At 68.9% G+C, this 20,616-nt stretch overlaps 1 protein-coding gene across 2 annotated transcripts in view; it reads left to right on the top strand.

The window, feature by feature from the left end:
* Nucleotides 1–18,707, top strand: part of SLIT1 (slit guidance ligand 1) — a 166,603-nt gene extending 147,896 nt beyond the window's left edge. The window contains exons 27-37 of one of the 2 annotated variants that reach the window (XM_038410981.2): nt 1,428–1,552; nt 1,893–1,990; nt 3,383–3,522; nt 4,244–4,337; nt 5,134–5,271; nt 5,741–5,972; nt 6,335–6,465; nt 8,262–8,416; nt 8,760–9,048; nt 16,372–16,583; nt 17,098–18,707. In XM_038410981.2, the coding sequence (XP_038266909.1) occupies nt 1,428–1,552; nt 1,893–1,990; nt 3,383–3,522; nt 4,244–4,337; nt 5,134–5,271; nt 5,741–5,972; nt 6,335–6,465; nt 8,262–8,416; nt 8,760–9,048; nt 16,372–16,583; nt 17,098–17,336 (1,853 nt within the window). In that variant the 3' untranslated portion in view covers nt 17,337–18,707. The remainder of the gene's footprint in view (nt 1–1,427; nt 1,553–1,892; nt 1,991–3,382; nt 3,523–4,243; nt 4,338–5,133; nt 5,272–5,740; nt 5,973–6,334; nt 6,466–8,261; nt 8,417–8,759; nt 9,049–16,371; nt 16,584–17,097) is intronic. The other variant, XM_038410982.2, reaches the window with a different exon arrangement.
* Nucleotides 18,708–20,616: the final 1,909 nt, after the last annotated feature.

Here is a 20,616-nt window from a genome sequence, read left to right as displayed (position 1 = left end):
GAAAGGCTAAAATGCGATACCCTGAGCGCTGAGGAAAGGCTAAAAACTGGGCCAAATCGTCTGGCGACAAGAAGACTGAGGGGGCCTGAGAGCAGCCTACAACTGTGCGCAGGGCTGTTCTAACAGGGACGGGGATCAGTTGCTCCCGGTGTCCACTGCAGGCTGGACAAGTAGCAATGGGCTTAATTCGCAGTCAGGGGATGTTGGTTTGGTATTCGGAAAACTATCGCTCAGGGCAGCGAAGCTCTTGGCCAGGCTCCCAAGGGAGGTTGTGGAGGTTTTTAAGGCAGATTAGACACACGCCTGCAGGGCTGGTTAGGTGACTTGGCCTCGCTGCCCTCTCAAGGTCCCTTCAGCCCGACGGGTCTGTGATTCTGTGTCTGTGTTTCGTACGGCTCTATAACGACAGCTGGGAACAAAGACTCGGCCCTACTCACCCAACAGGGACCCCGTCCTCGGAAGCAGCGATGCTGAAAAAGACGACGGTCAGGATGGACAATCAGCTGAACAGGAGCTGAACAGTGTGAGGCCAAAAGGGCCAATGCGATCCTGGGCTGCATGAACAGGGGAATCTCAAGAAGGAGCAGAGAGGTTATGTTCCCTCTGGATTTGGCCCTGGTGCCACCGCTGCTGGGATCCTGCGTCCAGTTCTGGTGCCCACAGTGCAAGAGGGATGTTGATAAATCGGAGGGGTCAGAGAAGAGCCACGGGAGTGATTAAAGGATTAGAAAACCTGCCTGATAGTGACAGACTCAAGGAGCTCGATCTGTTTAGCTTAACGAGGAGAAGGTGAAGGGATGGTTGGATCCCAGTCTGTCAGCACCTGCCTGGGGAGCAGGTATTTAACCACGGGCTCTGCAGTCCAGCCGAGGAAGGTCTCACATGATCCAGTGGCTGGACATTGAGGCTAGACACGCAGACAGGAAACGAGGTGTTTCTTTAACAGTGAGGGAACTAGCCACTCGCGTTATCCAGCCTTAGGCAGATTCTCCATCACTGGAGGCTTTTCATCGGGTGGCTCTCTCTGAACGCTGGACGATGGGGCCTTGGGGTGGGGCCCTGGCCTGGGTTGTGCCCGAGGTCAGACTGGCCTTAGACACTGCTGATCTGGGACCCCTTGCTCCTGCCCCCCGGCCCATGGCAGCTGGTGGCTGAGTGCGGGGGGCTGCCCAGCTGTGCTCCAGGGATGGTGGAGCTGCGCTCGGCGCCGGCTGCCTTGCACGGTGGTTGAACACCTCCCTGCGTAGCCCAGCCGCGCGTCTGTCTTGCTCCTGGATTATCCGGCCCTGGGAATACGGCCCCAAGGCCAAAGTGCCCTGGCTGAAACAGCAGCTGCGCCTGTGTTCCCCGCGCCAGGCGCCTGCTGCCAGCACCCCCCACATGGTCACACACTGCCAGAGACCCTCCCTCCTTCCTTCCCCCACCAGGTCCGCCGGCCCTGAGCATCCAGGCCAAGTGTGACCCCTGCCTCTCCAGCCCATGCCAGAACCAAGGCACCTGCCACAATGACCCGCTGGCTGCCTACCGCTGCACCTGCCCCAGCGGGTACAAGGTGAGCAGGGGGTGGGGTCTGCCAGCCCCTGGGCGGGTGGATGGGGCATTCGTTCGCTGTCACTGCCTCCCGCTGCAAGTCGCGGGCAGCAAGACATGGGCAGGAGCCCAGGGCTCTGCCAACAGCTCAAATTGGGGGCGGGGGGGGTGGCACTCGCACCCACTGCCTGCTGAGCTCAGTTGCTGTCCCCCAATCCTGCCTGGCGGGGCATCGCTCCCCACAGGATGGGGCCTTGCCAGGGTACTGCTCATGACATCGTTAAGGGCCTGGCAACAGGGGATGGGGCAGGGACCTCGCGCCCTGTGGCCACAGCTCCTAGCTTTGAACTCTCCGTCCCCAGGGCAAGGACTGCGAGGAGCCCGTGGACAGCTGCTCCAGTGGCCCCTGTGTGAACAGCGGGACCTGCCAGCCCCTGGAGAGGGAGGGAGCCGGGTTCACGTGAGTGCGAGTGTGGGGGGTTTATGGCTGTGGGAGCCCTGGAGATGGGGCACCAGGGGTCGGCGCTGGGTGCCCATGCAGCTGGGCGGGCGCATGTGTGCACGGGCTGCGCCTCAGCTCTGAGACCTGGGCCCAGCTGCCTTGTCCAAGCTCACCAAGTCCATCCTGGAGCCAGGAATAGCACCCGGGGGGCTGGGACCCTGTGGCCCAAGGCCAGGTGGGGCCGGGAGCCTGTGGCAAAGGTGGGGCTAGCTGTGGGGGCAGGAGCTGGGAGCTGCTGAAGAAGGCGCAGCAAGGGACTGGGAGGCCATGCTGCAGCCCATGGGGCCGTGTGGCAGGGACACTGGGTCACCCCCCGCTCCGTCCCTGCATCCACTCCACGTTGAGCAGCCCCTCCTCCCCAGAGAGGAGCCCCCAATGCGGCCTGGCCCAGCCGCTCTCCCCATTCCCCCGTCGATGAGGGCGGAGCTTGAGGATCTGAGTGCCAGGGCAGGTTCCCGGGCGTGATTCCCTTTGAGCCTGAATCCCGCACCTGCCCCTTTACAACCACGGGACTCACAGTTGGCCCTGAGTGCATCCCGGGCTGGGCCCCGTGCAGAGACTGTCCTGGGGTCCCGCTGATCTGCATGGTGCTGCAGCCCTCACCCTGGGACCCACCCTGCAAAGGGCACCGGGCCTCAGGGAGCTTCCTGCAGAAGGCGAATCCCAGAGGGTTCCTGGGGCCTTTCCTGGCTCGATCTCCCTTGCAGCTCTGCACCAGTTCAGAGCTAGCAGGGGCTGGGCACAGGGTCTGATCACCAGCTTTGCCACAGTCATGCCATGGGCCTGGCAGGGGCGCCTGGCTGCAGCGGGGAGCTGGAAGGCAGGACTCCTGGATTCTGCCCAGGCCTGGCTCTGGTTGGGAGGGGGATAGAGCACAGGACTCCTGGGTCCTGCCCCAAGGGTTTGCGCGCCAGGGGCTAGAGCAGGGAGCTGGTGGGTGCAGCTGGTTCTAGCCCCAGCTCATCCGTTGCCTTGGGGTGTTTCCTGGGGTACGGCCCCTCGCAGTTCTGGGCTTCGGTTCCCATGGGGATTTGGGTCTCCCTCTCACAGAGCAGTGTGGGTTCAAAGGCAGTCGTGTCTGCAAAGGGCGCAGGCTCCCTTGGACAAGAGGTGCTGCTGCTGGCCCCTTGTGCCTCGCTCCATTGACGGTCCAGGGATGTGCCCCACTGGGAAAGCAGGCGGTGGGGGGGTGTCAGGTGACAATTGCTGTAGAGCCGGCGGGGGAGCCAGTGCAGTGGTTTTGGTGGGACACACAGAACTGGTGGCTGCTCCTTGCCAGCCCAGCCGTGGGGTTAGCCGGGGGGGGGCAGGGACGTTAACCTGTGAGTTGTTTTCCTCCCCGCCTGGCAGGTGCCTTTGTGCAGCAGGATTCGAGGGGCCGACCTGCAGCGGCATCACCAATGCCTGCCAGGACCACGCCTGTGCCAATGGGGGCACCTGTGTGCAGGAGCTCGGAAACTACACCTGTCTGTGCCAGCCCCACTACACAGGTACGGGGCAGGAGGGGCCCTCCCCAGGCCGGCGCCAGGGGACAGCCCACCTGGGAATCAGCCTCCGAGGTCCCCAGCTGGGCACTGTCCTCCCCCAGGAGGAGAATGCTCTCCCTGGCCCCACACACATCTGTCTGTCTGCATACGCCCCCAGCCAGCCATCCCTCTCCCGCCCTGCTCACCTGAGCTGGCTGAGCACCCAGCAGCTGGTGCAGACAGACAGCCGCTGGCCCTGCCGCTGGCCAGTGTCCCAGCCCATGCCTGTGGGAGTGGGCACAGGCCCCAGGGCTGGGTCTCGTTGCTTGTGCCAGAGGGACATTTCAGGACGCTCCGGCTAGCACAGGCCAGGCCTGCGTGCAGCACCGTGCACCCTGGCAGCATCTCCCTGACGCAAATCCGAATGGGCAAGGCACTTGGAGAGGAGGCCTGGCTGGGTAACGGGGGGAATTGTCTGGAGTGCACATGGACGGGGGACCTTCTCTGCCAGGCTGTGGTGCCCTGCGCAGACCCCCTGCATGCTCCCCGTGTCCGTGGAGACAGCTCCCAGGCCCCAGCAGTGACTCAGTGGCCCTGGCTGCTCCCTTCCTTCCGCCTCGCTGAGCCGGGGCCCCGGGGGGCCAGCAGGCTCGGAAGGGTCAGTGCTGGCGCTGCCCAGCCCCTGCAGCTCTGGGAGCAGAGGGCTGCAGCTAGATGAGCCTGGCCTTTCCCCTCCCTTGCCCAGGACGCGCCTGTGAGGAGCTCGTGGATCTCTGCTCCGTGGACCTCAGCCCCTGCCAGCACAGTGCCCAGTGTGTCATCACCACTGCGGGGCCCCGGTGAGTTAAATCCCCCTGTTCCCTGCCCATGTGGCTGGGCACAAAGCACCCGGGGCTGCCCCAGCATGCCATGTTCGTGGGCACGAGCCCGAAGACCCCCCAGTCCCCAGGCATTGGGGAGGGGCAGCGCCGGTCACCGCAGCATCTGAATTGGGACCCCATTCGCCATTGTGCTGGGGCTCCCTCCTCACCCCCCCCCCCGGGCTGCAGGGGGCACAGAGGGCGGGCAAGGATTTCACACCAGAGGGGCAGAGCCGTGAGCCAGATGGACCTGCAGCCTGGGGACATCCGGGGTGCCGAGTGCCTTTGGCCTGGCTTGACATTGCTTGTGCCTGGACGTCCCGCTGGGGCGGTTTGCCCTGGTGCCGGAGGCAGCCTGGAGGAATTGTCGGGGGCACCTGGCCCGGGCACAGAACCCCCTCATGCGTTTCGGGGCGGGGGCTGTCGGGCTCTGGGGCCGGCCAGCACCTAGCGCTCCGGGGCCCTGGGTCGCAATGGCCCCTGAGAGTCACAGGATCCCCCGGCGCAAGGCGTGGAGAGCCTGGCAGAGCCTGAGGGGCAGTTTCAGCTCTGCCAGGTCCCCATGGGTGGGAGGGGAGCTGTGCTGGCACGGGGCGGGGGCTAGGCCAGGGCAATGCATGGGCTTGGAACCTGGGGGAAGGCCCCGAAGGGGCGTGGGGCAGCCAGCGAGTCCTCGGAGACACAAGCACAGGGACAGTGGGGCCGAACCCTGCCCTGGCCCGGAGCTGGGCTGCGGGGCCCGCTGGATCTCTGAGCAAGGTTCCCTTCCCCCCAGGTGTGAGTGCGCCCCCGGCTACGCGGGGGACAACTGCAGCGTGGACTACGACGCCTGCCAGGACCACCGGTGCCAGCACGGTGCCCAGTGCCAGGACGAGGGGAACGGCTACTCCTGCCTCTGCACACAGGGCTACAGGTTAGGCCGGCAGAGCCGCGCTGGCACCCCGGGGAGGGGTGGGATGCAGAGTCCCCAGCACCTCCATCCCATGCCCCTGCACACGTGGCCCGGGCGGGGCCCAGCCTGGGCCATGCAGCTGGAGGTGAGGGGGTGGCAGGGGGGCCGTGCCCTGCTGCAAGCGGGCCCCGGGCACCTCCTCACGCACCAGAGCCAGACGGAGGCGCCTCGTGGTCCGGGGAGTCTGGTCCTGCCCATGTTGCTGCCCCGGTGCGGCCGAGGGGGCCCAGAATCTGGCCTTGCTCTTTGGGATTTGCTGGGGGGGGCTGTCGCCCTCACCCACCCAGAGCCCCTGCACCTGCTGTGGGGTGGCTGATCTGGGCCAGGCCTGGTTCTCCATTCCCTGCTCCAGGAGGGACCAGCTGCCCTGGCCTGGGGTCCCAGGCTTCCGGGCTCCTCTCACCACGTGCTGGCCGGTCCCTCTCCCCAGCGGGCAGCTGTGTGAGATGCCACCTCGCGTCCAGCCCAGTCTCTGCGAGCGGACCAAATGCCAGAACGGGGCCGACTGCGTGGAGCTGGGCAGCCGGGCCGTGTGCCACTGCCTCCCTGGCTTCGGGGGCCCCGAGTGCGAGAAGCTCCTGAGCGTCAACTTCGTGGACCGGGACACGTACCTGCAATTCACCGACCTGCACAACTGGCCACGGGCCAATATCACGCTGCAGGTACGGCCCGCGCCGGCCCCCCACACCCATCAGCACTGGGCACGGCCCCTGCCAGGACTGCACCTGGGGCTGCTGCAGGGCTGGCACGTGGGGTGAGCAGGGGCAGCGTGGCTCTGGGTCTGGCCTCATGTCCCCAGGCCCTGCCAGGAGGTGAGGCTGAGGGCTGGAGGGAGGTAGGGGTCTGGGAGGCAGGGCTGCGTGCCAGGTGGTGTGGAGGGAGGCGGGGCCAGGGCTGGGTGCCAGGGGCCAAGGCTGGGTGCAGGTGGGGTGCTGGGAGGTGGGTGCCAGGCGGGGATGCCGGGGAGCTGCCTAGGCTGGCTGCTGGGCCATGGCCCCTGGTGTGACATCCCGCCCTCCGCCAGGTCTCCACGGCCGAGGACAACGGGATCCTGCTGTACAACGGGGACCGGGACCACATGGCCGTGGAGCTGTACCAGGGCCACGTGCGGGTCAGCTACGACCCCGGGAGCTACCCCAGCTCGGCCATCTACAGGTACCTCCCTGCCAGCCGCGGCGCTGGCTGCACCCAGCACTGGGGGGCAGCCCCATGGCCTCCAGTGGGGGGGGCGATTCCTGAGGGGCCAGCTCGTCTCAGTGCATCTAGGAGCCCCTGCCCCCCATGCCACCGCCCAGCCTGGCCATGCCCCTGCAAGAGCCAGACCCATGATGCAGGGCATGGAGCAGACCCTGGTGTAACCTGCTGCACACCATGCCCCTCTCCCTGCCCAGCCGCGGGCACGCACGGCCCCTTGCCCCATTGCCTCTGTGCCGGGCGGCCGGAGAGCCTGGCCCGTCCCCGGTGGGTTCTTCCAGGCATGGCGCCGTCCCACTGCCCCACAGCATGGCTGGCTGGAGTGGCACTGACGGGGGCGGGGCGCAGCCTGGCAAAGATGCCCCAGTGTAGAGAAGGTCAGCGCCCCCCAGCTCAGTGCACCTGCGCCCCCGACAGCGGTGCCAGCCCTGAGCCCTGTTGGAGGAGGGGACTGGGCCAGCTGCTGAGGAGCCGCTCCCTGAACCCCTGTCTGTGCCCTGGGATAGCACGTGCCCCCCCCGCAGGCCTGGGCACATCCCCTACCCTCCCCCCCCAGGCCTGGGCACATCCTTTCCCCTCCCCCCAGGCCTGGGCACATCCTCTCCCCCTCCCCCCCTCAGGCCTGGGCACATCCTTTCCCCTCCCCCCCAGGCCTGGGCACATCCTCTCCCCCTCCCCCCTCAGGCCTGGGCACATCCTTTCCCCTCCCCCCCAGGCCTGGGCACATCCTCTCCCCCTCCCCCCCAGGCCTGGGCACATCCTTTCCCCTCCCCCCGGGCCAGGGCACTACCCTTGCCCCCAAGACAGACACTGAAGGCAGCGAGTGTGGGTGGCTGGGGTGGGGGCTGGGCTGGGCAGCAGAGTGGGGACATGTGGCAAGGGGGCCAGGGGTACCGGGAGCTGGGATTAGTGACTGAGCCCAGCTCAGGGATGCCGGGGCTGGGGGCAGGGTGGGGCCGGGCGCTGAGCTCTGGCACAAACCCTGGGGGGCTGAGATGGGGGGTCTGGGTGGGGCTGGGCTGGGCAGCGAAGGAGCTGTGGGCTGGGCTCAGTTACTAACTCCAGGGGGCTGAGATTGGGGGGGGGCCTGGGGGCAGGAGGGGGCTGGGCTGGACAGAAAGGGGGCTGTGGGGGGCTGGGCTCTGTCACAAGCCCTGGGGGGCTGAGATGGGGGGCTTGGCGGGGCTGGGCTGGGTAGCGAGGGGGCTGGGCTCTGTCACGAGCCCCGGGGGGCTGAGATGGGGGTCTGGGCGGGGCTGGGCTGGGCAGCGAGGGGGCTGGGCTCTGTCACGAGCCCCGGGGGGCTGAGATGGGGGTCTGGGCGGGGCTGGGCTGGGCAGTGAGGGGGCTGAGATGGGGGTCTGGGCGGGGCTGGGCTGGGCAGCGAGGGGGCTGGGCTCTGTCACGAGCCCCGGGGGGCTGAGATGGGGGTCTGGGCGGGGCTGGGCTGGGCAGTGAGGGGGCTGAGATGGGGGTCTGGGCGGGGCTGGGCTGGGCAGCGAGGGGGCTGGGCTCTGTCACGAGCCCCGGGGGGCTGAGATGGGGGTCTGGGCGGGGCTGGGCTGGGCAGCGAGGGGGCTGGGCTCTGTCACGAGCCCCGGGGGGCTGAGATGGGGGTCTGGGCGGGGCTGGGCTGGGCAGCGAGGGGGCTGGGCTCTGTCACGAGCCCCGGGGGGCTGAGATGGGGGTCTGGGCGGGGCTGGGCTGGGCAGCGAGGGGGCTGGGGGCTGGGCTCAGTCACTAACCCCTGCCCCCAGCGCCGAGACCATCAACGACGGGCAGTTCCACACGGTGGAGCTGGTGACGTTCGAGCAGATGGTGAATCTCTCCATCGACGGCGGCAGCCCCATGACCATGGACGGCTTCGGCAAGCCCCACACGCTGACCAGCGAGGCGCCCCTCTACGTGGGAGGTGGGTCCCGGCGCTGGGGCGCCAGCCTCGCGGGGAGGTGTCCCAGGGCTGGCCGGGGGCTAGAGCAGGAGCTGAGCTCAGCCGGGGGAGCCCGTAGGTGCCAGGAGCCATCGGGGAGGCTGGCAGATGGGGCTTGGCAGGGGGCAGACCGGGACGGGCGGCACCATTCGCGGGGAGGCTTCACTGGGCCCAGGAGGGAGGGATCTCGGCGCTGGGATCTCTGTGCACTGTGGGGCGTCCAGCCAGGGGGTAGGGCGCGTCCCTGGCTGCCTGGGGGACGGCAGGGTGGGGGCTGGCTGCCCCATGCACCCGCCTCACGCCCGCCCCACCCACTCTCTGCCAGGCATGCCGGTGGACGTGAACTCGGCCGCCTTCCGCCTCTGGCAGATCCTCAACGGCACCAGCTTCCACGGCTGCATCCGCAACCTCTACATCAACCACGAGCTGCAGGACTTCACCAAGACCCAGATGAAGCCGGGGGTGGTGCCCGGCTGCGAGCCCTGCCGCAAGCTGTACTGCCTTCACGGCCTATGCCAGCCCGACGCCGCCCACGGCCCCGTGTGCCACTGCGAGCCGGGCTGGGCAGGGCCGCACTGCGACCAGCAGGGCCACAGCCCCTGCCAGGGCCACAAGTGAGTGTGAGCGCCAGCTCCCTTCCCCACGGGCTGCCCACGCTGGCGCTCGCGGCAGCAGGCACGAGCAGCAAAGCAAGGACCAGCTGGTGCAGCAAGGGCCCCGGTGGCTCAGCGCAGAGGCCCCTCCAGGAACCGGGGCTTAAACCCCGTCAGATCCAAGTCAGTTTGGTCCTGTCTGCGGCTCAAACCACCAAGGAAAGGGGCACAGGGCGGACAAGGACTGGACTAGCCAGTGAGAGGGTTCGGGGCACCGGCAGCGCTGTGGGGGGCAGGGCAGGGCTAGCAGGGGGCTGCAGGTCGGGAGTGAGGGGCACCGGCAGAGCTGGGGGGATCCCAGGACTGGGCTAGCAGGGGGCTGCGGGTCAGGAGTGGGGGGCACTGATAGAGCTGTGGGGAGCAGGGATGGGCTAGCAGGGGCTGTGGGTCAGGAGTGAGGGGCACCGGCAGAGCTGTGGGGGGATCCCAGGGCTGAGCTAGCAGGGGCTGCGGGTCGGGAGTGAGGGGCTCCAGAAGAGCTGGGGGGCAGGGCTGGGCTAGCAGGGGGCTGTGGGTCAGGAGTGAGGGGCACTGATAGAGCTGTGGGGAGCAGGGATGGGCTAGCAGGGGCTGCGGGTCGGGAGTGAGGGGCACCGGCAGAGCTGTGGGGAGCAGGAATGGGATAGCAGGGGCTGCGGGTCGGGAGCGAGGGGCACCGGCAGAGCTGTGGGGGCAGGGATGGGCTAGCAGGGGGCTGCGGGTCGGGAGCGAGGGGCACCGGCAGAGCTGTGGGGGCAGGGCTGGGATAGCAGGGGGCTGCGGGTCAGGAGTGAGGGGCACCGGCAGAGCTGGGTGGGGAGCAGGGCTGGGCTAGCAGGGGGCTGCGGGTCGGGAGTGAGGGGCACCGGCAGAGCTGGGTGGGGAGCAGGGATGGGATAGCAGGGGGCTGCGGGTCGGGAGTGAGGGGCACCGGCAGAGCTGTGGGGAGCAGGGCTGGGCTAGCAGGGGGCTGCGGGTCAGGAGTAAGGGGCACCGGCAGAGCTGGGTGGGGAGCAGGGATGGGATAGCAGGGGCTGTGGGTCGGGAGTGAGGGGCACCGGCAGAGCTGGGTGGGGAGCAGGGATGTGATAGCAGGGGCTGTGGGTCGGGAGTGAGGGGCACCGGCAGAGCTGGGTGGGGAGCAGGGATGGGATAGCAGGGGGCTGCGGGTCGGGAGTGAGGGGCACCGGCAGAGCTGGGTGGGGAGCAGGGATGGGATAGCAGGGGCTGCGGGTCGGGAGCGAGGGGCACCGGCAGAGCTGGGGGGGCAGGGCTGGGCTAGCAGGGGGCTGCGGGTCAGGAGTGAGGGGCACCGGCAGAGCTGGGTGGGGAGCAGGGATGGGATAGCAGGGGCTGTGGGTCGGGAGTGAGGGGCACCGGCAGAGCTGGGTGGGGAGCAGGGCTGGGCTAGCAGGGGGCTGCGGGTCAGGAGTGAGGGGCACTGATAGACCTGTGGGGAGCAGGGATGGGCTAGCAGGGGGCTGCGGGTCGGGAGTGAGGGGCACCGGCAGAGCTCTGGGGAGCAGGGATGGGATAGCAGGGGGCTGCGGGTCGGGAGTGAGGGGCACCGGCAGAGCTGTGGGGAGCAGGGCTGGGCTAGCAGGGGGCTGCGGGTCGGGAGTGAGGGGCACCGGCAGAGCTGTGGGGAGCAGGGCTGGGCTAGCAGGGGGCTGCGGGTCGGGAGTGAGGGGCACCGGCAGAGCTGTGGGGGCAGGGCTGGGATAGCAGGGGGCTGCGGGTCGGGAGTGAGGGGCACCAGCAGAGCTGGGTGGGGAGCAGGGCTGGGCTAGCAGGGGGCTGCGGGTCGGGAGTGAGGGGCACTGATAGAGCTGTGGGGAGCAGGGATGGGCTAGCAGGGGGCTGCGGGTCGGGAGCGAGGGGCACCGGCAGAGCTGTGGGGGCAGGGCGGGGATAGCAGGGGGCTGCGGGTCGGGAGTGAGGGGCACCGGCAGAGCTGGGTGGGGAGCAGGGATGGGATAGCAGGGGGCTGCGGGTCGGGAGTGAGGGGCACCGGCAGAGCTGGGTGGGGAGCAGGGCTGGGCTAGCAGGGGGCTGCGGGTCGGGAGTGAGGGGCACCGGCAGAGCTGGGTGGGGAGCAGGGATGGGATAGCAGGGGGCTGCGGGTCGGGAGTGAGGGGCACCGGCAGAGCTGTGGGGAGCAGGGCTGGGCTAGCAGGGGGCTGCGGGTAGGGAGCGAGGGGCACCGGCAGAGCTGTGGGGAGCAGGGATGGGATAGCAGGGGGCTGCGGGTCGGGAGTGAGGGGCACCGGCAGAGCTGTGGGGGCAGGGATGGGATAGCAGGGGCTGCGGGTCGGGAGTGAGGGGCACCGGCAGAGCTGTGGGGAGCAGGGCTGGGCTAGCAGGGGGCTGCGGGTCAGGAGTGAGGGGCACCGGCAGAGCTGTGGGGAGCAGGGCTGGGCTAGCAGGGGGCTGCGGGTCGGGAGTGAGGGGCACCGGCAGAGCTGTGGGGAGCAGGGCTGGGCTAGCAGGGGGCTGCGGGTAGGGAGCGAGGGGCACCGGCAGAGCTGTGGGGAGCAGGGATGGGATAGCAGGGGGCTGCGGGTCGGGAGTGAGGGGCACCGGCAGAGCTGTGGGGGCAGGGATGGGATAGCAGGGGCTGCGGGTCGGGAGTGAGGGGCACCGGCAGAGCTGTGGGGAGCAGGGCTGGGCTAGCAGGGGGCTGCGGGTCAGGAGTGAGGGGCACCGGCAGAGCTGTGGGGAGCAGGGCTGGGCTAGCAGGGGGCTGCGGGTCGGGAGTGAGGGGCACCGGCAGAGCTGTGGGGAGCAGGGATGGGATAGCAGGGGCTGTGGGTCGGGAGTGAGGGGCACCGGCAGAGCTGTGGGGAGCAGGGATGGGATAGCAGGGGGCTGCGGGTCAGGAGTGAGGGGCACCGGCAGAGCTGGGTGGGGAGCAGGGATGGGATAGCGGGGGCTGTGGGTCGGGAGTGAGGGGCACCGGCAGAGCTGTGGGGGCAGGGCTGGGATAGCAGGGGGCTGCGGGTCGGGAGTGAGGGGCACCGGCAGAGCTGGGTGGGGAGCAGGGCTGGGCTAGCAGGGGGCTGCGGGTCAGGAGTGAGGGGCACTGATAGACCTGTGGGGAGCAGGGATGGGCTAGCAGGGGGCTGCGGGTCGGGAGTGAGGGGCACCGGCAGAGCTCTGGGGAGCAGGGCTGGGCTAGCAGGGGGCTGCGGGTCGGGAGTGAGGGGCACCGGCAGAGCTGTGGGGAGCAGGGCTGGGCTAGCAGGGGGCTGCGGGTAGGGAGCGAGGGGCACCGGCAGAGCTGTGGGGAGCAGGGATGGGATAGCAGGGGGCTGCGGGTCGGGAGTGAGGGGCACCGGCAGAGCTGTGGGGGCAGGGATGGGATAGCAGGGGCTGCGGGTCGGGAGTGAGGGGCACCGGCAGAGCTGTGGGGAGCAGGGCTGGGCTAGCAGGGGGCTGCGGGTCAGGAGTGAGGGGCACCGGCAGAGCTGTGGGGAGCAGGGCTGGGCTAGCAGGGGGCTGCGGGTCGGGAGTGAGGGGCACCGGCAGAGCTGTGGGGAGCAGGGCTGGGCTAGCAGGGGGCTGCGGGTCGGGAGTGAGGGGCACCGGCAGAGCTGGGTGGGGAGCAGGGATGGGATAGCAGGGGCTGTGGGTCGGGAGTGAGGGGCACCGGCAGAGCTGTGGGGAGCAGGGATGGGATAGCAGGGGGCTGCGGGTCAGGAGTGAGGGGCACCGGCAGAGCTGGGTGGGGAGCAGGGATGGGATAGCGGGGGCTGTGGGTCGGGAGTGAGGGGCACCGGCAGAGCTGTGGGGGCAGGGCTGGGATAGCAGGGGGCTGCGGGTCGGGAGTGAGGGGCACCGGCAGAGCTGGGTGGGGAGCAGGGCTGGGCTAGCAGGGGGCTGCGGGTCAGGAGTGAGGGGCACTGATAGACCTGTGGGGAGCAGGGATGGGCTAGCAGGGGGCTGCGGGTCGGGAGTGAGGGGCACCGGCAGAGCTCTGGGGAGCAGGGCTGGGCTAGCAGGGGGCTGCGGGTCGGGAGTGAGGGGCACCGGCAGAGCTGTGGGGAGCAGGGCTGGGATAGCAGGGGCTGCGGGTCGGGAGTGAGGGGCACCGGCAGAGCTGTGGGGAGCAGGGCTGGGATAGCAGGGGCTGCGGGTCGGGAGTGAGGGGCACCGGCAGAGCTGTGGGGGCAGGGCTGGGATAGCAGGGGGCTGCGGGTCGGGAGTGAGGGGCACTGATAGAGCTGTGGGGAGCAGGGATGGGATAGCAGGGGGCTGCGGGTCGGGAGCGAGGGGCACCGGCAGAGCTGTGGGGGCAGGGATGGGCTAGCAGGGGGCTGCGGGTCGGGAGCGAGGGGCACCGGCAGAGCTGTGGGGGCAGGGCTGGGATAGCAGGGGGCTGCGGGTCAGGAGTGAGGGGCACCGGCAGAGCTGGGTGGGGAGCAGGGATGGGATAGCAGGGGCTGCGGGTCGGGAGCGAGGGGCACCGGCAGAGCTGGGGGGGCAGGGCTGGGCTAGCAGGGGGCTGCGGGTCAGGAGTGAGGGGCACCGGCAGAGCTGGGTGGGGAGCAGGGATGGGATAGCAGGGGCTGTGGGTCGGGAGTGAGGGGCACCGGCAGAGCTGTGGGGAGCAGGGCTGGGCTAGCAGGGGGCTGCGGGTCGGGAGTGAGGGGCACCGGCAGAGCTGGGTGGGGAGCAGGGCTGGGCTAGCAGGGGGCTGCGGGTCAGGAGTAAGAGGCACCGGCAGAGCTGTGGGGAGCAGGGATGGGATAGCAGGGGGCTGCGGGTCAGGAGCGAGGGGCACCGGCAGAGCTGTGGGGAGCAGGGCTGGGCTAGCAGGGGGCTGCGGGTCGGGAGTGAGGGGCACTGATAGAGCTCTGGGGAGCAGGGCTGGGCTAGCAGGGGGCTGCGGGTCGGGAGCGAGGGGCACCGGCAGAGCTGTGGGGAGCAGGGCTGGGCTAGCAGGGGGCTGCGGGTCGGGAGTGAGGGGCACCGGCAGAGCTGTGGGGGCAGGGCTGGGCTAGCAGGGGGCTGCGGGTCGGGAGTGAGGGGCACCGGCAGAGCTGTGGGGAGCAGGGATGGGCTAGCAGGGGGCTGCGGGTCGGGAGTGAGGGGCACCGGCAGAGCTCTGGGGAGCAGGGCTGGGCTAGCAGGGGGCTGCGGGTCGGGAGTGAGGGGCACCGGCAGAGCTGTGGGGGCAGGGCTGGGATAGCAGGGGGCTGCGGGTCGGGAGTGTGGGGCACCGGCAGAGCTGGGTGGGGAGCAGGGCTGGGCTAGCAGGGGGCTGCGGGTCGGGAGTGAGGGGCACTGATAGAGCTGTGGGGAGCAGGGATGGGATAGCAGGGGGCTGCGGGTCGGGAGCGAGGGGCACCGGCAGAGCTGTGGGGGCAGGGATGGGCTAGCAGGGGGCTGCGGGTCGGGAGCGAGGGGCACCGGTAGAGCTGTGGGGGCAGGGCTGGGATAGCAGGGGCTGCGGGTCAGGAGTGAGGGGCACCGGCAGAGCTGGGTGGGGAGCAGGGCTGGGCTAGCAGGGGGCTGCGGGTCGGGAGTGAGGGGCACCGGCAGAGCTGGGTGGGGAGCAGGGATGGGATAGCAGGGGCTGTGGGTCGGGAGTGAGGGGCACCGGCAGAGCTGGGTGGGGAGCAGGGATGGGATAGCAGGGGCTGTGGGTCGGGAGTGAGGGGCACTGATAGAGCTCTGGGGAGCAGGGATGGGATAGCAGGGGGCTGCGGGTCGGGAGTGAGGGGCACCGGCAGAGCTGGGTGGGGAGCAGGGCTGGGCTAGCAGGGGGCTGCGGGTCAGGAGTAAGGGGCACCGGCAGAGCTGGGTGGGGAGCAGGGATGGGATAGCAGGGGCTGTGGGTCGGGAGTGAGGGGCACCGGCAGAGCTGTGGGGAGCAGGGATGGGATAGCAGGGGCTGTGGGTCGGGAATGAGGGGCACCGGCAGAGCTGTGGGGAGCAGGGCTGGGATAGCAGGGGGCTGCGGGTCAGGAGTGAGGGGCACCGGCAGAGCTGGGTGGGGAGCAGGGATGGGATAGCAGGGGCTGTGGGTCGGGAGTGAGGGGCACCGGCAGAGCTGTGGGGAGCAGGGCTGGGATAGCAGGGGGCTGCGGGTCAGGAGTGAGGGGCACCGGCAGAGCTGGGTGGGGAGCAGGGATGGGATAGCAGGGGCTGTGGGTCGGGAGTGAGGGACACTGATAGAGCTCTGGGGAGCAGGGCTGGGATAGCAGGGGGCTGCGGGTCGGGAGTGAGGGGCACTGATAGAGCTGTGGGGAGCAGGGATGGGCTAGCAGGGGGCTGCGGGTCGGGAGCGAGGGGCACCGGCAGAGCTGTGGGGACCAGGGCTGGGCTAGCAGGGGCTGCGGGTCGGGAGCGAGGGGCACCGGCAGAGCTGTGGGGACCAGGGATGGGATAGCAGGGGGCTGCGGGTCGGGAGTGAGGGGCACTGATAGAGCTGTGGGGAGCAGGGATGGGCTAGCAGGGGGCTGCGGGTCGGGAGCGAGGGGCACCGGCAGAGCTGTGGGGACCAGGGCTGGGCTAGCAGGGGCTGCGGGTCGGGAGTGAGGGGCACTGATAGAGCTGTGGGGAGCAGGGATGGGATAGCAGAGGGCTGCGGGTCGGGAGTGAGGGGCACCGGCAGAGCTGTGGGGGCAGGGCTGGGATAGCAGGGGGCTGCGGGTCGGGAGCGAGGGGCACCGGCAGAGCTGTGGGGGCAGGGCTGGGATAGCAGGGGGCTGCGGGTCGGGAGCGAGGGGCACCGGCAGAGCTGTGGGGAGCAGGGCTGGGATAGCAGGGGGCTGCGGGTCAGGAGTGAGGGGCACCGGCAGAGCTGTGGCAGGAGGAATGAGCAGTGTACAGGGCAGCGGGCACTTGCTGCGTCTCTGTGCTGGGTCGCGCTCCCGCTGGTGCTGCCAGCTGCTCCCTTGCACGAGCCCCGAGGCCAAGCGCAGCCAGTGACGCGCTAGATCTTGCCTGGCCGGGGCCGGGCAGCGCGGCTGGGCACTGGTAACCTGCCCCTGGTGGCTGAGTCCAAGCTGGGCCTGGCAGGACCGTTGCCGGGGAAGGAGCAGGCCGGGAGTAGCCAGCTCGGATCTGCTGAGTCGCTGGGTTGGTACCAGCCCCGGTGGCAGCGTCACGCCCTCTGCTGCCAGGGGTGCTCCGTGGGCGCTGTCCCGGTGGGTCGCTGAGCACATGCCGGGCTGCCTGGGTCACGGATAAACCCCTGGGACAAGGCCCCTGGCAGACAGTGGAGCCGGTGCCCGCCAGGCAGGCCGGGCTCCCCGGCGCCCCGCGGCTCTGCCCAGGTTCGTGTCTCTGCTCCCGCAGGTGTGTCCACGGGGACTGCGTGCCCCTCGACGCGCTCTCCTACAGCTGCCAGTGCCACGACGGGTACCGCGGCGCCCTGTGCAGCCAGCAGGGGGAGCTCTACAACCCCTGCAAGAGCCTGCAGTGCGGGCACGGGCACTGCCAGATCTCGGACCGGGGGGAGGCGTCCTGCGAGTGCCAGAGCGGCTACGCCGGCCAGCTGTGCGACCAAGGTCAGAGCCCCACCCGCCCTGGGCCCCCCATGCTCCTGCCCTGAGTCGGCCGGGGCTTGGCCCTGCTGCCCGGGCGGCTCCGGAGCGCCCCCGGCGTGGCTGTGACGGCAGAGCCCCACGGACAAGCCGGGCCTTCCCCTCCTGCTGAGAGGTGCCCAGGGCCACCGTGGAGCCAGTGGGCCCAGTGGCTCCCTGGCATAGCACTGCCGCCCGCGGTGCAGCTGCTCCAGATGAGTTTGGCCCGTGTCCCTGGAGCAGGGCTCCTGGTGGCGTTGGCTGCTGGCAGTTGGGAGCTAGCTCCTGCCTCGTGGGCTCCTCCCCAGGGAGCGCTTGGCCCCCTGCCCCCAGGCTGGGCCTAGGCAAAGAGCCTCTCAGCCGGCAGCTGCCAGGGAGCAGCCATCCAGGGCTGGCCCCAGCGCACCAGGGCTGTGGCCTCGCCCGTGTGCAGGCGGCAGCGTGCCAAGCTCCTCGGAGAGCCCAGGGCCTGACTGCCTCTCTCCTTCTGGCCCTGCAGAGTCGGCGTGCCGGGGCGAGCCGGTGCGGGGCCGCCCCCAAGTGCAGCGGGGCCAAGCCATCTGCCAGGCCGCGCGCCCCGTCTCCTGGGTGGAGTGCCGGGGCTCCTGCCAGGGCCAGGGCTGTTGCACGGGGCTGCGCCTCAAGAGGAGGAGGTTCACCTTCGAGTGCAGCGACGGCTCCTCCTTCGTGGAGGAGGTGGAGAAGGCCAGCAAGTGCGGCTGCGCCCGGTGCATGTAGCCGCCGGGGGCGGGGGGGGGGGAACGCGACCGAGGGGCTGAGCCGCTGGAGGCACCGCCCAGGAGCCCGGACCGTCTGCCTGGCACTCCCAAAGCCTGCCTCGCTCTCCCTCCCCCGTGTGCACCCTGGGCCTGAGCCAGGCCCCGCCCGGCCGCCCTGGGGCAGGGGCTGCCATGTGCCGCGAGCCAGCACGAACACCCGCGTAGATAGGGAGGGGTTTAAAGCTGCAGCCCCCCCGTGTATTTATAGTGGGCAGGACACGGGAACCGCCCCAGCCCGTCTGTCGCTCTGCTTTCTCCGCTCTGTACAGCCCCAGCCCCGGGCTCAGCGGCACCGTGTGAATTCCCCGGGGCTGGGGGCCTGGCGGCCGGGGTGCAGTGGGGGGCTCTGACACCTGGGGTGGCTGGACGCACCTGGCTCAGCAGCAAGGCCAGTCCCGACAGTGCAGCATTGGCTGGAACGGCAGCAGTGTTGGTTCGTGGGCAGCGCCGGAGCCACAGTGGCCAGAGACATGCCCTCCCCGCCCCGTGGGAGTGTTGAGCCCCGTGTGGCCCAGAGCCACCCCTGCTGTGCCAGGCCCCTGGCACTGCCCCCGCCGCAGGGCTGAGCTGGGAGGACGTCAGTATTTGGGCTGGCAGTTGGGCCACGTGCCCCAGGCAAACGCAGGGCCTGCTGCGGTGGCCGTGAAGCCAGGCTGGGCTGTTCCTGCCTGTGGGCACGGCCGCAGGCAGCTCTCCCCTCGGCTGGCACCAGGGTGCCTGTGGCTGCTGGAGCCTGGGGAGCCGGAGCTGCAGCCCCTCGCCGGGCCGGAGCGAGCCAAGTACCAAAGGAGCACCGATGTCAGCCGCTGGCAGCCACGGGGGCTGGGTGTTCCCTCCCCCCACCAGTTAACATGGGACCATGTGTCACTGCCCTAGTGTTTGTGTGACAAGGGCCGGGGGAGGACGGGGGACAGTGAATGGTTGAACAGCTGGTCTATTTAACCCCCCTTGAGACCCTCCCTGGCCAGGCTTGGCCAGCGCAGGGCCCTGCACACTGAAGAGTGTGCGTGTGGCGGTCGGGGGGGGGGGGTTGGCCTGTAGGGCCAAACCCACACTGCCCTGCACCCCATTGGAATAGGGCACTTGAAGAACCAGGGGCCTCCTGTGGCTGGGGCCCAGCAGCTAAGTGTTTATGAGGCCCAGCCGGGGCGTCCCGTGTGAGGCTGGTGGCACCAGCTGGTGCAGTGTGAAGGCCCAGTTGGGTCCTGCTCTGGCGTGGGCAGGAAGCAGCCCCACAGAATTCTGGGGTGCAGCCAGGGATGAGGATTTTAGGGCTCCGGGCTGAGGGAGGGGGGTGAGGCTCTGGACTATGGGTGCAGGTTCTAGGGTGGGGACAGAAATAAGGGTTGGGATAGGGGGCTCTGGGCTGGGGCAGGGGGTGGGTGTGAGGGCTCCAGCTGGGGGGTGTAGATGCTGGGGTGGGGCTGGGGATGAGTGGTTTGGGGTATAGGAGGTTGCACTGGGCTGGGACCGAGGGGTTTGGAGGGGGATCAGGGCTGGGGCAGGGGATTGGGGCACTGGGGGGGGGGAGGTGCGGGCTCTCGGGTGGGGCTCAAGATGAGGGGTTTGCAGTGCAGAAGGGTGCTCTGGGCTGGGATCGAGGGATTTGGAGGGCAGGAGCGGGATCAGGGCTGGGGCAGGGGATTGGGGTGTGGAGGGAGGCTCAGGGGTGCAGGCTCTAGGCAGCGCTTACCTCAAGCAGCTCCCGGAACCAGCAGCATATCCCCTCTCTGGCTCCTATGCAGAGGCACGACCAGATGGCTCTGCATGCTGCCCTGTGCACATGAGCTGCCCTCACTGGGGCGGTTCCTGTGTCCTGCCTAGCCAATGGGAGCTGTGGAGCTGGCGCTTGGGGCGGGGGCAGAGTGCAGAGCCCCCTGGCTGCCCCTACACCTAGGAGTTGGAGAGGGACATGCCACTGCTTTTGGGAGCCGTGAGGAGCCAGAGCAGGCAGGGAGCTGCCTTAGCTCCACTGTGCTGCCCACTGGACTTTTAATGACCCGGTTGGCGGTGCTGACTGGAGCCGCCAGGGTCTCTTTTCGACCGGGTGTTGTCAGAAACCGGACACCTGGTACCCCAACAAGGGGAACTGGCCCAGCCCATTCGCTCAGCAGCAGGGGGGCTGGACCAATGTATATTGGGGGTACTGAGAGGCTGAGCCATTGAGCCAGACTATAAAACCTGGATATAATGGAAACCACTTCAAGCCGGGGGTGCCACAACCCGCCCCCAACCGGCCCCCCCCAGCATCCCCTGGGCCCAGCACTTATGTGTCCCTGGGGGCTTTGCGAGGTGAGTGGAGATACCCCAGGCCAGGCACTTGCCTTGCTGCCAGCACAGCTCCCTTGCCTGGTCCCCCATTGCTCCTGAGACGCACCCCTGCTGCTTTCCCACTTCTGCACCTGTGTCCATTTCAGCCTCAGTGCCCTGGCCCAGGCTCCTCTTGCCCTGGGAGGTGGCTAGTCCCCGGCCCATTGAGCCCCCTCCCCAAGACAGTTCTACACCAAGGTACCAGACACCACAGGCTGGCTGCTCCGGTTCACGGGTGCCAGCTACCGCTTGCCTGGGCCCCATTCCTCTTCCCGCCCTGGGGCATCAGGGCAGTTTGCAGCAAGTTCTGTCAAGAGCTTTAATTGCTGCTGGCTTCTCCCCAGACCAAGCAACCTGCCCCCCATCCTGAGCCCTCCGGCTGCCCGCTGCAGAGCCTGGCTGGGTCGCGCTGTGTTTCGCCCGACGCCAAGGCTGGGGTCATTTTCTGTTGCTCGTTGTAAGCTAACCTCTAAAGTATCTCTTTATACAGAATACTTACAGATTCTAATATATATTTGTATTTCAGTTTGTTACAGTATTTTTATACGTTCAGGGCAAGCCAAGGCCGGTTCGGTTGCTGCTGCGGCATCGCAGCCGAAGGACAATGGCTTTGGTTGCCCGTTTGTTTTTCACACGTCGAGCTGCGGGGTTGAGCCGGGCCAGGGAGGCGCCATGCGTGGCCGTGTCTAGCAGAGGCAGTATTGTTTTAGAAGCTGTGTGATCTTGTCGCTTTGTCTTCCACGTGAACATGACATTTATTCCTTCAGAGATGCCGGCTGGTCTCATCTTTCTTGCTAGCAGCATCGGGCTGGTCCCCTGTCGTAGGATGCCCTCCAGCGCCATGGAAGGGGCGTGCCCTGGCCCAGTTTAGGCACCAATGGAGCTGGGATCCCCACCCAGGACCCGTCCCGCTGCAGCCCGCAGCTCCA

This window comes from Dermochelys coriacea, chromosome 7 (genome assembly GCF_009764565.3).
Source record: "Dermochelys coriacea isolate rDerCor1 chromosome 7, rDerCor1.pri.v4, whole genome shotgun sequence".
Classification (NCBI taxonomy): Eukaryota; Metazoa; Chordata; order Testudines; family Dermochelyidae; genus Dermochelys; species Dermochelys coriacea.
This window is presented reverse-complemented; position numbering and strand designations above follow the sequence as displayed.